Source organism: Furipterus horrens, unplaced genomic scaffold (assembly GCF_987537825.1).
Source record: "Furipterus horrens unplaced genomic scaffold, mFurHor1.1.pri manual_scaffold_6, whole genome shotgun sequence".
Lineage (NCBI taxonomy): Eukaryota > Metazoa > Chordata > Mammalia > Chiroptera > Furipteridae > Furipterus > Furipterus horrens.
In genome coordinates, this window is record NW_028327176.1 from 99,643,798 (window position 1) to 99,657,597 (window position 13,800).

A 13,800-nucleotide genomic window follows, 5' to 3' on the forward strand; every position below is an offset into this window, starting at 1 on the left:
TCCTTTCTCCTTCTATCCCTAAAGAGTAAAATAATCAGGCCTCATCATTTTTGATAAAGAAGTAATAATGTAACTGTTACCTAAAACTACTCTTGGATTTCAATGTTGTATTTCAATGAACTACCTGAAAAAAATCTTTACCTGTACGATAGACGGGGTTTTGCACCGCAAGTTCAAAATCTACTTCTCTGGATTTTAGAAACACATTAATACCCTCTTCTTCAGTAACAAAGGTCATTCGAGTTCCCATAGCAAAAACTGTAAATATTGGTCCATACTGGAAAAAAAAGTACGTAAATACAAATCATATTAGTAAGCATTTCTGATAAATAAGTTACTGGGCCCTGGGTTAGGTTTATGATAGTATTCCTCAAGAACCCCAATGCTGAAGTTACAGTAAAAAAAAAAAAAAAAAAATCATTATATGTGGAAATTAATTCTAATTTTTTTTATCCTCACCCGAGGACATGCTCATAAATTTTGACTGATTTGGCCAATTCTAAATTATATAAGTTCTGATTTATTCTGTCCTAATACTTAACTGTCCTTCTGATCATGTTATTATTTACTTGCACCTTCCTCTTGGAGTGCAAAACAATAATTAGAAATAATTATTGGAAATTTTATTAAACACTGTGATATGTGAACATTGTTTTCAAGATTCAATAGCTTATAAGCAACCTATAACTCAACTTGGTTCAAGAAAAAAGATACAAAATTGCTGGCTGCTTTTACAATAAATCAGTGGTAACTCAACAATGTCTCTCAGTCCTAAAAGGTTCTCTAACACGTTCACTTTCCAAAATGACTATTTTACCTATACAACTTGCCCAACCCTCTCCACGTGGGATAGTGTTCCTGCTTTGTAACTCACTGGGAAAATAGAAGCAATCAAGTAAGAGCACACTCAAAGTAGACACATTCGTACCCATTCTCCACACTACCTTCCACAGTTTGAAGGTCCTGCCCCTGTGAAATGCCAACACCCCTTTACTCGTGTTACAGATTCCATGCTCTCTTACCTTCTCTTTGTTCTACATTTCTGCCTTCTCTCTCCTACATCATCAGGTTTGCCCTCTCTATCAAATCATTCTTAGTAGCCTGCCTACACACATACTCTAGTAAGGGGTTTGATTCCAGGAAGTCCATCACTGTATTGGAGAAAAAAATATATCATTATTTTCATTGACCTCTAATAGCAATTTAGCATTTTCTTCAATTGTGAATGTAGGCAACTAACTACAATCTTATCCATGAGTCTATCATTAAATGAACCCACTGTTCCAACTATATTTCCTTAGATTCTGTGTCTATTTGGCATCATTCATCACAGACCCAATTATATATTGTCCATGTATTTTTTATTCTTGATGCTCTGGCATTGGGAGCCTCGTTACTGGGCATTCCAGGGCCAGCCAATTCCCAAAGAGCTCAGCCAGCCAGGAGCATAACTTTCATATGTAAATAAACTAATCTACTGCCCAACTACCACTTTACCTAACTTTAAATACCAAGCCAATAATTCCCTGACCTTAAATCATCCCAGGGCCAGGTACCAGGCAACTAGAGACAACCTTATTGCCAAAAGCCCATAGGAATTATTTTAAAGTAGCCAATCCTAAATTGTTTACCCTGCCCTGCCATGCCTTTCCTGAGGAAGTCCCAATAAAGGGTCTGACCTAGGCTTTTCTCTTGCTCCTCTCTTCTGCTTTCTGAGGGACCCTGGTACTTTCTCCTGTGGCCCTGCATGACATGTGGTGACTCCCTCCCAGAACTGCAGGTGTAATAAACTTTTTTCTTCCATGCCTCCTTTTCATTCCCCGGTGGCCACAGTGACTTTACCATACTTCATCCAACACTTGTATACATTCTTAGAACCACCACCTATTAAAGTTACTATAAATATCTCTAAATACCATTCATGTGCATCACTACTTCAATATTACAGTCATTCTTAGACCTTCCATGCAATGACATGTGATCATTCCTGTGACACACTGCTGGGCTCCGCAATCACAGAGCCCCCAAACAGTGAAGTCTCATGTTCCTTCACTGTGATCCGGGCACCTACACTGCTTTCCAATATTCCCTCACTATGATCGTTTGCTAGTCAATACTTAGGAGATGAGTAATTTTCATTGTTAAAGTTTTGTCCAAATGAAAATTCTTAAATTTCCATTAGGAAAGTGTCCTTTTGTAACACGTATTGGCACCCAGGTCACAGGGTAGAACAGCCAAGTTCAAACACACTGGATAGTTGAGACAACTACTGATAAGTGGTATTTAAAGTAACTTATTGCAAAATTACTGCACAGTGCAAACAATCATGTTCAGTGTTATAAATTCTGTAACAATTTTTTGTCTTATTTGCTTTCTTTTTGTTCTTGTTTTTGTGCAATGTCAGCACTCTGAGCGTTATGATATAAAGGCAAGCATATGCAATATGATGTAGATGAAGTGTTTGTAATTTTTTAAATTTTTTATTTTGAGATAATGTAGACTAATATGAAAGTGTAAAAAATAATACAGAGATCCCATGTACCCATTACTCTGCTTCCCCTAGTGTTAACACCTTGCAAAGCTATAATACAGTGGCATAACCAAGCTATTGACACTGATACAAGATGGAGAATATTCCCATCCTCACAAAGATAACAAATATGTCCCTTTTTCAGCTACACCCATTTCCCTCCCACACCCACCTCCTTAACCTTTGGCAACTACTAATCTGTTTTTCTAGAGTACTGAATTTTAATAATGTTATAAAAATTAGAATCATATAGTGTGGAAAGTTTTGGAATTGGTTTTTCTTCACATGCCATAATTCACTTGAGATTCATGGTATGAATGTACCATGGTTTGTTTAAACAACGTTGAAGGATGTTTGTGTTCTTTTCAGTTTCCGGCCATTACAAATAAAAGTTGCTATGAACATTAATGTACAGGTTTTTGTGTGAACGTAAGTTTTCATTTCTCTAAGATAAGCACCCAGAAGTGCAATTGGCTGGGTCATATGGACTAGCATTTCCATCAGCAATTTTACCATGTCACATTTTATATTTCCACCAGCAATGTATGAATGATCCAGTTTCTCTGTACCCTTACTAGGATTTGAGTGCTGTCATTATTTTTATTTAGCCATTCTAATAGGTGTGTAGTGATATCTCATTGTGGTTTTAATTTGCATACCCCTAATTGTGAATGATGTTGAACATTTTTTATCTGTTCATTTGTCATCTGTATATCCTCTTCAGTAAATTTTATGTTCATAGTATTTGCCCATTTTTTTTTTATTTAATATTTTATTTATTTATTTTCATAGAAAGGGGAAAGGAGGGAGAAGGAGAGAAACTTCAGTGGTTGCCTCTCACACACCCCCAAACTTGGGGACCTGTCTGGCAACCCAGGCATGCGCCCTGAGTGGGAATCAAACTGGCAACTTTTTGGTTCACAGGCCACTGAGCCACACCAGCCAGGGCGCTATCTGCCCATTTTTAAATTAGATTGTTGGGTTTTTTTCTTTAATCTTGAGTGTTGAGGTTCTTTATGTATTCTAGATACTAGTCCTTTGTTAGACATGAGGCTTGAAAATATTTTCTTTCAGTCTATGGAGTAATTAACTGTGGACTTTCATGGTAAAATATTTCTATTTAACAAATGAAATATGTTAATATTTACTCTTGAACCAGAGTCCCATTTCTCTCATGTATTCCCCTACCACACAAAAAATGAATGTGCTGGGGTAACTAAATATTATTTTTGGACTTCCGGCCAAGATGGAGGCCTAGACTGACACACTCCATCTCCCTCCACAACTAAGAAGGAATACAACTACTGCAAAACCAGAAATAACCAGAAGTTCCAGAAAATAAATGGAAGTCCAACATATGAAGTTATAAAGAAGTGGTGCTCGTTTGGAAAGGTAGGAGGGGCGAAGCCGATGTGGAGAGGTCAAGCTGTGCTGGCGGCAGCAGCTGCGGCAATGGTGGTGGGACGGCATTAAGCACAAATGCCCGTATTTAAGGGGAGATGAGAAGCACCTGGGGAGCACCACCAGCAACTGACCAGACCCGTCAGCTTGCGATTCCAATGCCGGAGAAGGCAGACCCCCATTGCCTTGGACTGTGAGGCCCAGAGGGGGTGGGGATGGAGGAGGAGGCTCCCGGTCTCTCAGCGGAGACTGTATGGCTGGAATCCATCTTAGACCCCCACCCCCACATAAAACGCCACAGCCTGGTAAGAAGGGTTGCCTGGATGTGATGACTGCATGGGGCTCTACCCCTATAGCATAGCAGGTGTGACAGCCCTGCCCAGGAAGCAAAGGTAAACACAAAACTGTCAGGATGGCAGAGATCATGATAGAGATCTCAGTGACTCTGCTGACCAGACAGCAAATATCTAATCTAATGAAGCAGCAGATAGAAAATCTTTCTGAGGCTCAGTTCAGAGCTTTGGTTATAAAAATGCTTACAGACCTAACAGCAGATTTTAAACAAGAGAGGGAAGGAATGAAGGCTAGTCCTGCTGAAATGAACAAAAACACATATGAAATTAGTGGTGAGGGAAAGAAAACCAGGGATCAAGTCAACAAATTGGAACATAGTCAGCCAGTGCAGAAAGAGGAAATGAAAAGTGAGGAAAATGAGGAGAGGCTCAGAAACCTATGGGACAGCTATAAGTGGGCCAACATCCAAATCATAGCATTGCCAGAAGGTAAAGAAGAAGAACTAGAAATTGAAAAAGTATGTGAAAAAATAATGAAGCAGAACTTTCCTAAGTTGGGGAAGGAAATAGACTTACAGGTCCAAGAATCACAGAGACTTCCAAAAAAACTGGACCCAGGGAGAACCATACCAAGACACATTATAATCAAAATGTCAAAAATTAAGGGTAAAGAGAGAATCTTAAAAGCAGCAAGAGAGAAGAAGAGAATTATGTACAAAGGGGTCCCAATAAGACTATTAACTGATTTCTCAAGAGAAACTCTGCAGGCAAGAAGGGACTGGCAAGAAATAGTAATGAAAAGGAAAAACCTACAACCACAATTACTCTATCCAGTGAAGCTGTCATTCAGAATAGAAGGGCAGAGAAAGTGCTTCCAGGACAAAGTAAAACTGAAGAAGTTCATCAGATCCAAACAACTGTTATATGAGATGTTAAAGGGACTTGTTTAGGAGAAAGAGGATCAAAACTATGAACATTAAAATGAAAACTGTATCACAGCAACCAACAACAGAAGCTAGGGAACCAAATAAAAGGAAAACTAAGTAGGCAATGAGAGTGGGAAAAGAATTATAGGTATGGGGAACATTATGGGGGGAGGTCAGGAGGGAGGGGGAAGCAGGGAAAGGGAGGGAGATGGTACAGGAATTAAGAAGCATAGTAGGAGGTAGTGGAGTAGACAGGAAGATGTTGAGAAGAACTATATGCACAACCAATGGGCCTGGACTAAGTAGGGGGGACAACTGGGTTGAGGGGAACAAAGGGAAAAGAAATTGGGACAACCGTAACAGCATAATCAATAAAAGCATTAAAAAGACTTATTTTTAATTAACCTATATAAAATGTAACCTAGACATAATAGGATGATGAAATACCAAATCAAAAATTATTTTTGAAAAAAGTTACTTTAAATAAAATAAAACAAGATTAAAGAAAAATATAAAAGAATAAATAGTTTTAAAAAACTCACATTCTCACTACTTCAACCCAACCAGTAGTATGTATTGTGTAAGAAGCATAAACACTAAATTAATGGGAAGAGTGGGGCTAAAGATATTCATGGGCTTAGGACACTCGACATGTTAGTATACAAATCTTGAAAAAGCAACTTCTTTAAAGGAGAAGATGAACTTCCAAAGTTGATAATGACATCATCGCTACTTCTTTCTGAATTTTTCCACTTCTTTCCTGGAAATAACACTAAGCCAGAAGGAGAATGAAACAAATACATGCACAAGCAACAGACTAAGCTAAATAATAATAAGAAAATCTACAAATTACAGAAGTGTGGCCCATGGCACTTGAAACCAACAGAACTAGCAGTGGAAGCTCTAACAGTATAGTGGGGGGAAACGAGGAATATGCAGGGGGTTTGATATGGAAAGCTCAGAAATAAACACTGTGAGATAGAAGAAGGCAAAACATAGAGGTGGAACCATTCCAAGCTGGGCTAAAATAAGCAGACCACAGGTACTGAGGGAGCTAGCAAAAGATCACACAGAAACTATTCAGAGGGTTCCAGAAAGCATCATTTTCTACAAGTGAAGAGACACCTGGAAAGACAAGAGTTGTGTCTCCTAGTAGCAGCAACTGTTGAAGAAAGGCAGCAGGAGTTCAAGTCTGGAAGATGAGATCCTGAAAGGCACAGGAACCACAGATCATGTGCGCACAGGGGCACTGCATTTCCACTGCAGCAAGAGAGGATAGAAAACTTGAGACACCTGGAAAGCAACTACTTCCAACCAAAACCTTTTGCTGACACCTGGTCCAAGACAACTCAACTTTTCAAAATATGTTTTTAAAAAAGGAAACAAATCAACATTAATTTTTTAAATATTTTTTTAAAAAAGAAGAGAATTTCCTGATAAACTCACTGAAAATATTTTCTTAAAGAGTATATAAAGACTGAAGTGCAAAATTATTGTAGTGAATTAAAAAATTAATGTAATGAACAAGACAAGGATGTCCGCTCTCCCCACTCCTATTCAACATAGTCTTGGAAGTTCTAGCCACCGCAATCAGACAAGAAAGAGAAATAAAAGGCATCCAAATTGGAAAAGAGGAAGTAAAACTGTCATTATTTGCAGATGACATGATAGTGTACATAGAAAACCCTATAGACTCCACAAAAAAACTACTCGACCTAATAAGTGAATTCGGCAAAATAGCAGGATACAAAGTCAATATTAAGAAATCAAAGGCATTTTTATACACCAACAATAAAAACTCAGAGATAGAAACTGAAAGAAAAATTCAATTTACCATAGCAACAAGAAAAATAAAATACCTAGGAATAAACTTAACCAAGGAGGTAAAAGACCTGTACTCAGAAAACTACATAACATTGAAGAAAGAAATTAAAGAAGATACAAATAAATGGAAGCATATACCATGCTCATGGATGGGAAGAATCAACATCATTAAAATGTCCATACTACCCAAAGCAATTTATAGATTCAATGCAATCCCTATTAAAATACCAGCAACATATTTCACAGACCTAGAACAAATACTTCAAAAATTTATATGGAACCAAAAAAGAGCCCGAATAGCCACAGCAATTTTGAGGAAGAAGAACACAGTAGGAGGAATCACAATACCTGATATCAAACTATACTACAAGGCCACGGTAATCAAAACAGTCTGGTACTGGCATAAAAACAGACATATAGATCAATGGAACAGAATAGAGAGCCCAGAAATAAACCCAGGTTCATATGGTCAACTAATATTTGACAAAGGGGGAAAGAACATCAAATGGAGTGAAAAGAGCCTCTTCAACAAATGGTGTTGGGAGAACTGGACAGGGACATGCAAAAAAATGAAACTAGACCACCAACTTACACCATACACCAGAATAAACTCAAAATGGATCAAAGACTTAAATGTAAGCCGTGATACCATAAAAGTCCTAGAGGAAAAAATAGGCAGGAAAATTTCAGATATCCCACGTAGCAACATTTTCACTGATATATCTCCTAAGGCAAGGGAAATAAAGGAAAGAATAAACAAATGGGACTACATCAAACTAAAAAGTTTCTGCTCAGCTAAAGAAAACATCAGCAAGATGAAAAGGAAACCAACCATATGGGAAAATATATTCGCCAATGACATCTCAGACAAGGGATTGATCTCCAAAATATATAAAGAACTCATACGACTCAACACCAAGAAGACAGACAACCCAATTAAAAAATGGGCAAAGGACCTGAACAAACACTTCTCCAAAGAAGACATACAGAGGGCCCATAGACATATGAAAATATGCTCAACATCACTAGCCATCAGAGAGATGCAAATAAAAACCACAATGAGATACCACCTCACACCAGTCAGAATGGCCATAATCAACAAATCAACAAACAACTTGTGCTGGAGAGGATGCGGAGAAACGGGAACCCTGGTGCATTGCTGGTGGGAATGCAGACTGGTGCAGCCACTATGGAAAACAGTTTGGAATTTCCTCAAAAAACTAAAAATGGAACTGCCTTTTGAACCAGCAATTCCATTACTGGGATTATATCCGAAAAATCCTGAAACACCAATTCAAAAGAACCTATGCACTCCAATGTTCATAGCAGCACTATTTACAATAGCCAAGTGCTGGAAACAACCTAAATGCCCATCTGTAGATGAGTGGATCAAAAAACTGTGGTACATTTACACAATGGAGTTCTATGTAGCAGAAAGAAAGAAGGAACTTCTACCATTTGCAACAACATGGATGGAACTAGAGAGAATTATGCTTAGCGAAATAAGCCAGGCAACGAAAGAAAAATACGTTATGCTGTCACCTATTACAGGAAACTAATGAACAACACAAACAAATGAGCAAAATTGAACCAGAGGTATGTAAACAAGGAGTAGACTAACAGTAACAAGGGGGGAGGGGGGAGGGAGAAAAGGGGGTAAGAAGGGGAAGTGTAAAATCAAAGAACATGTATAAATGACCCACAGACATGGGCAACTGAGTGGGGACTGAATGTGGGGGAAGGGAGGGGCAGGATACAGGGAAGCAAGAGGGGAAAAAAAAAAAAAGTGAGACAACTGTAATGGAAAAACAAACAAAAAAATTTTTTTTAGTGGGGGAAAATGAAAATATGAAGAATGGAAATGCCAGTTCAGTGAATATTAGGACAAAGATTTTCCTTCACGTTGTATATTTTTCTCCCTATTTGATCTCTCCAGAGTTTGGCATTCTAAACAAGTAAGTAATGACTTAAGTTTCTTTGCATAGACCTAATAAGACCAGTTGTTAATAGAGGTTCCTTTTTCTGAACAAGCCTTTGACTGGAATGTCAAGCCTAAAGGAGACATGCTTGGGCTCATGTTGTTACCAAAAAGCCCTAAGGAACTGGGAATGACTTTCAAAGGTAATAAAAGTCCGCGAAATAAAAGGCCTGCTGCCATGGTTGGTTGTGCGGTCCACAGCAATCTCTCCAGGGAAGGAACGAAGGTTGTTTTCCTGAAAGATGGCTAGAAGGGACCTTAAGGCACAATGGAAAACCAGAAAGACTTGGAAAGGACAGGTGTGTACAGGCAAGGATGAATGCCAGGTATGTGGCCCAGCTTCTGTGCACTGAAGAGCAGACTGAGGGCCACCCTAAATGTTCCTTGGGTAAGTTCCAGCAAAACAGAACTAAAGATCATAAGTGATCATTTGCTGCTCTTGTTATGCTTATGCAAATGAACAGGATAAATTAAAAATGGACTTAATGTAGTCCCTTTAAAGACAAGGAGAGTAATCTTAGGGAGAAAAATCAGTATTCAAGGAAAATCACAATGATCAGTGGCAGACTGTAAAGTAGGGCAGCTAACCGTCTTAAAAGTTTCTTCTCATTTAAAAAATGGTTTCACTTGAAAATTAAACCATATCTGTGATATCACCAAAGAGATTCAAGTTGCAGGCAAGTAAAATGTCAAGTGCCTTGCAACTGTATGTCTTCCCAATAAGACAGTCTTACAGATTTAGAGACTTTTTTGTTGGTTATGTTACATAAATTAACATGTGTTTTCTGTTTTCAAAGGGCATAAGCCTATGACCGCATTACCTGAGTGATTGTCTGTACGCATAAGCCTCACTTAATCCTCTCTGCAGCGCTGCCTCCGGAGACTCAACAGTTTGGCTGAACTAAATGGCTGAGTTGGTGAAGAATGGGGTGGTCTGTGGGCTTCACTTTAAAACTGAATTCTCTTTTCTATCCTAATGGCTTGGACAGAAAAGGCCCAGAGGTCTGAGAGGGGGGAAACATAAACTATTTCCCTCAGCCCAAACTAAATAAAATGGGCAAAAGGGTTTTGGACAGGAGAGATGTGCCTAGCACACCTTCCTCCAAAGAAGCCCTTTTTTTTTTTTTTTTTTTTCTCCTAATGTGGAACATTGAAAAATTAATCCCTGCCTTTTGCCACCTAGTAGTTATGGATTGAATGATGCTTTTTTACCCTTTTTGCCAAATCTGTTGCCCCCAGAACACAACAAGGATGCCAGCCTGCTAAACCAAGCACGCCGTTGTCCGGAGACAGCCAACTGACCTGGAGTCTGCATGATCCTTCCCCATGTGGGAAGGCCACCCTCCCCTCCACACCCCCACTCTTATTAGGGATTTCTGGACCCAAGGGTAGGTAGGACGACGACCATGTCCAGCTTGAAGCAGCTAGAGGAGCTTGAGACCTTCGCCCATTGTCCTTTACAAGATTACAAAGGGTCTTAATATCTGAGAGGGAGGGATAGTTATTTTTTACGAACCATGGGTATGGACTTGGGGGGAGATGCTGGGGGAGGGAGATACTGGGTGGAGGGGAGTAAAGGGGAAAAAATTGGAACTACTGTAACAGCATAATCAATAAAATATACTTTAAAAAAAAATTAATGTAATAATTGCAGATGCAAAGAAAATAAACAAAGCAGAACTATAAGGAACTATGGAAGAAATAGCCAGACAAAACGGGAAAATTAGGAAACAAAGGAAATCGGGAAAGGAAAAGGACATTTCTGAATAAAAGACAATTACATGAAATACAGGGGAGACTATACATCCCACATTAAAAATAAAAAAATGTCTAAGGAAAAGAGAGTATAGAAATGTGAAAAATGCAAAATAGAAAATAGAAATAAAAGTGAAAGAATTGCAAGGGAAATGACAGCCACAGAAGATAGACCAAGGAAATTAAACCTATGCATAATTGGACCTCTTTCTCAAACTCAAATTCATTTACCCAACTGCGTAACTCAACATCTCCATTTCAAAATCCCAAACTTCTACATTATCTAAATCTGAACTTTTCTTCCAGTGAGTTCTTCTTGCCTATATCATTTGATGCCAATCTACATTCTAGTTTCTCAAGCCAAACATCTTGGAGTCAGTTTTGAGCCTTTTCATTCTTTCACACACCGCATTCAGTACACCAGTAAAGCTTGTTTCTTCCACCTTCAAAATATATCCAGTCATTTCTCAAACTTCCACTGCTATCAACACGGTCCAAGCCACCAAGATCTTAAGCTTGAATTATTACAATAATCTTCAAATTATTTTCCTTTTTTTACTCGTATGTCCCTGTCTTTAACAGTGGCCAAAGTAACCCTTTAAAACACTCAGAAGTTTTTCTATTTCACTCCAAATTACAAATGCAGTTAGACTTTCAATCTGATCATTTACAGATATACTTGCACACACATAAATGATATTTGTTGCTACATTATTTACAATAGCAAAACATGAGAAAAAAATATCCATCATTACGTGACTGTCTAAATGAACTATGGTTCAGGGAATATGTTGCAGGTTTTAAAACAAATGCTAATTTCTGCATAGGATGTGGTAGAACCAGGTTGGCCAGCGATCTCACTGACAACTAGAAGAAAGGTGAATAAATTACAAAGATCGTATTTTTAAAAGCAACAGAAAATTGGAGAAACAATAAGAACGTAATGGGCTATAATTCCACAGAGGAGAGAGTTGTGCAGAAGTGAAAAAACAATAGGTCATTATTTATCTTCCTCATGAATTCTGAGTATGAGCTGAAGGTCAGGACTGAAATAGGTACCTTCATAACACCCATAGTTAACATCATACTCAATGGTAAAATACTGAATACAGTGCACACTTGCCTACCCCCCGCCCGCATTTTTTTGCACAATATATTAGAGATCCTACTGATTGTAATAATGCAAGAAAAAGAAATAAAAGATATAAACATCATGGGGAAAAAAGGAAATAAATCTGTCTCTTTGCAGGACATATTGCTTACGTATAAAAACTCTAAGAAATCTACAAAATAACTATTGAAACTAATAAATGAACTTAGCAAGGTCACAGGATACAAAGTTACTATATAAAAATAAATGGTATTTTTTATGTGCCAGCAGGATACAATTAGAAAACTTAAGTGAAAATAATTTTACCTACAATAGCCTCAAAATTATAAAATACATGAGAAAATAATTTTCAATCACAGGCAAGACCTCATTGCCAAAAATAACACAATATTTCTGAAAGAAATTAAATAGCTAAATAAATCGGGAGTATAGAGCATTCATAGATTAGAAGACAGTACTGTTTATTCTTCCCTAATTTTTCAACAGATTTAACAAACTTCCAATCATAATTCCAGAAATCTTTATGATAAAAATTGACAAGCAACACTTAAAATTTATGTTCAAATTCAAATTTAAATAATCTTGAATGTCAAGGCAATTACAAAAAGTGTGTAGAGAACTTTCACTACCTGATTTAAAGACTTACAATAAAATTATAGTATTTAAGACAGTGTAATGTTCACAAAGAAGTGGTCATGTAAATCAATGGAACAGGATAGAAAAGCTAGAAATAGATCTACACATATACGGTCAACTAATTTATGGGAAGCTGTAAAGGCAATGCAATGAGGCAAGTAAGTCCTTCAAGAAAAGATACTGGAACAGTTGGACATCCAGATAGGAGGAAAACAATGAATCTCACCCCTTACTTACACCACACACATACACAAATTAATCAAAGTGGATCATAGACCAAAATGTAAAGTGCAAAACTATAAACTTTTTAGAAGAAAACACAATAATCTTTGTGACCTTGCTTGACCTTCTCAGCGAAGCTTGTAAAAACGTTTCCTAAGCATTATCAAAATCATATGCCTAAGGAAAGCGATAGGAGAAAAAGAAATATTTCTTTTAAAGATAATATTCTGCATCTGTCAGGCTATCAAGAATTATGGTTTCTTGTGTGGGCTAGACTATGAGGAGTAGGCAATTCCCTAGCTACACTCAAAAGAAAAAAAAGCTCCAGCTGGTGTGGCTCAGTGGATTGAGCGCCGACCTGTAACCCAAAGAATGGCTGGTTCAATTCCTAGTCACGGCACATGCCTGGGTTGTAGGGCCACGGCTGCAGTTGGGGATGCATGAGAGGCAACCACACATTGATATTTCTCTCCCTCCCAGTCTCTAAAAATAAGTTAATGAAATCTTTAACAAAAGAAGAAAGAAAAAGCATATATTGTTCAATCCTTTTGCAAGGGCAACACAGTAACACAAACCATTTAAATGTTCATGTCCTTTGGGCACTTCCATTTTTAGGAATTTATTCCGAGGAAACAATCTGCTAAGTGCAAAAAGCACAACCACACTAGAATGTTCAGTGAAGCAGTGGTTGAAATAAAGAAAAAAGTTGGCACTGTTCTGTACACTCTTTTTGCAAGATATACTGCATTTGAAAGATATTTTAAGGAGAAAAATACCTATTACAACAACCATTACGAATCTCCTAGTGTCCAACAAAAATAGATTTCGTCATCATTAAATAATAACACCAGTCGAAAATACACGGCCGGTTAAATCTGTAAAGACCAAGTTTGCAAGCAATATTTACAACAGCCTGGTGTTAACTGCATCGTACTTCATAACTGATAAAAACTTATTTCTTCTGAAAATCCTTGCATAAGACACAGTTGTTGAGGAATTCATAAATGACTAGATCGTTTAACTAAGGGAAGCAGGTATTAATATGTTCTCTGTGTTCTACTATTAAATTTGAGATCCAATGAAAGAAACTAGAAAAGAAAACATTACCTTGTCCGGAAACCCCA

General features: G+C 37.7%; 1 protein-coding gene across 1 annotated transcript in view; it reads right to left on the bottom strand.

Annotated features, from left to right (window-relative positions):
* CYP39A1 (cytochrome P450 family 39 subfamily A member 1) overlaps positions 1 to 13,800 on the bottom strand; it is an 81,290-nt gene that overhangs the window by 67,179 nt on the left and 311 nt on the right. Inside the window, exon 2 of the mRNA XM_090280456.1 lies at positions 142 to 277. Within this exon, the coding sequence (XP_090136582.1) occupies positions 142 to 277 (136 nt within the window). The remainder of the gene's footprint in view (positions 1 to 141; positions 278 to 13,800) is intronic.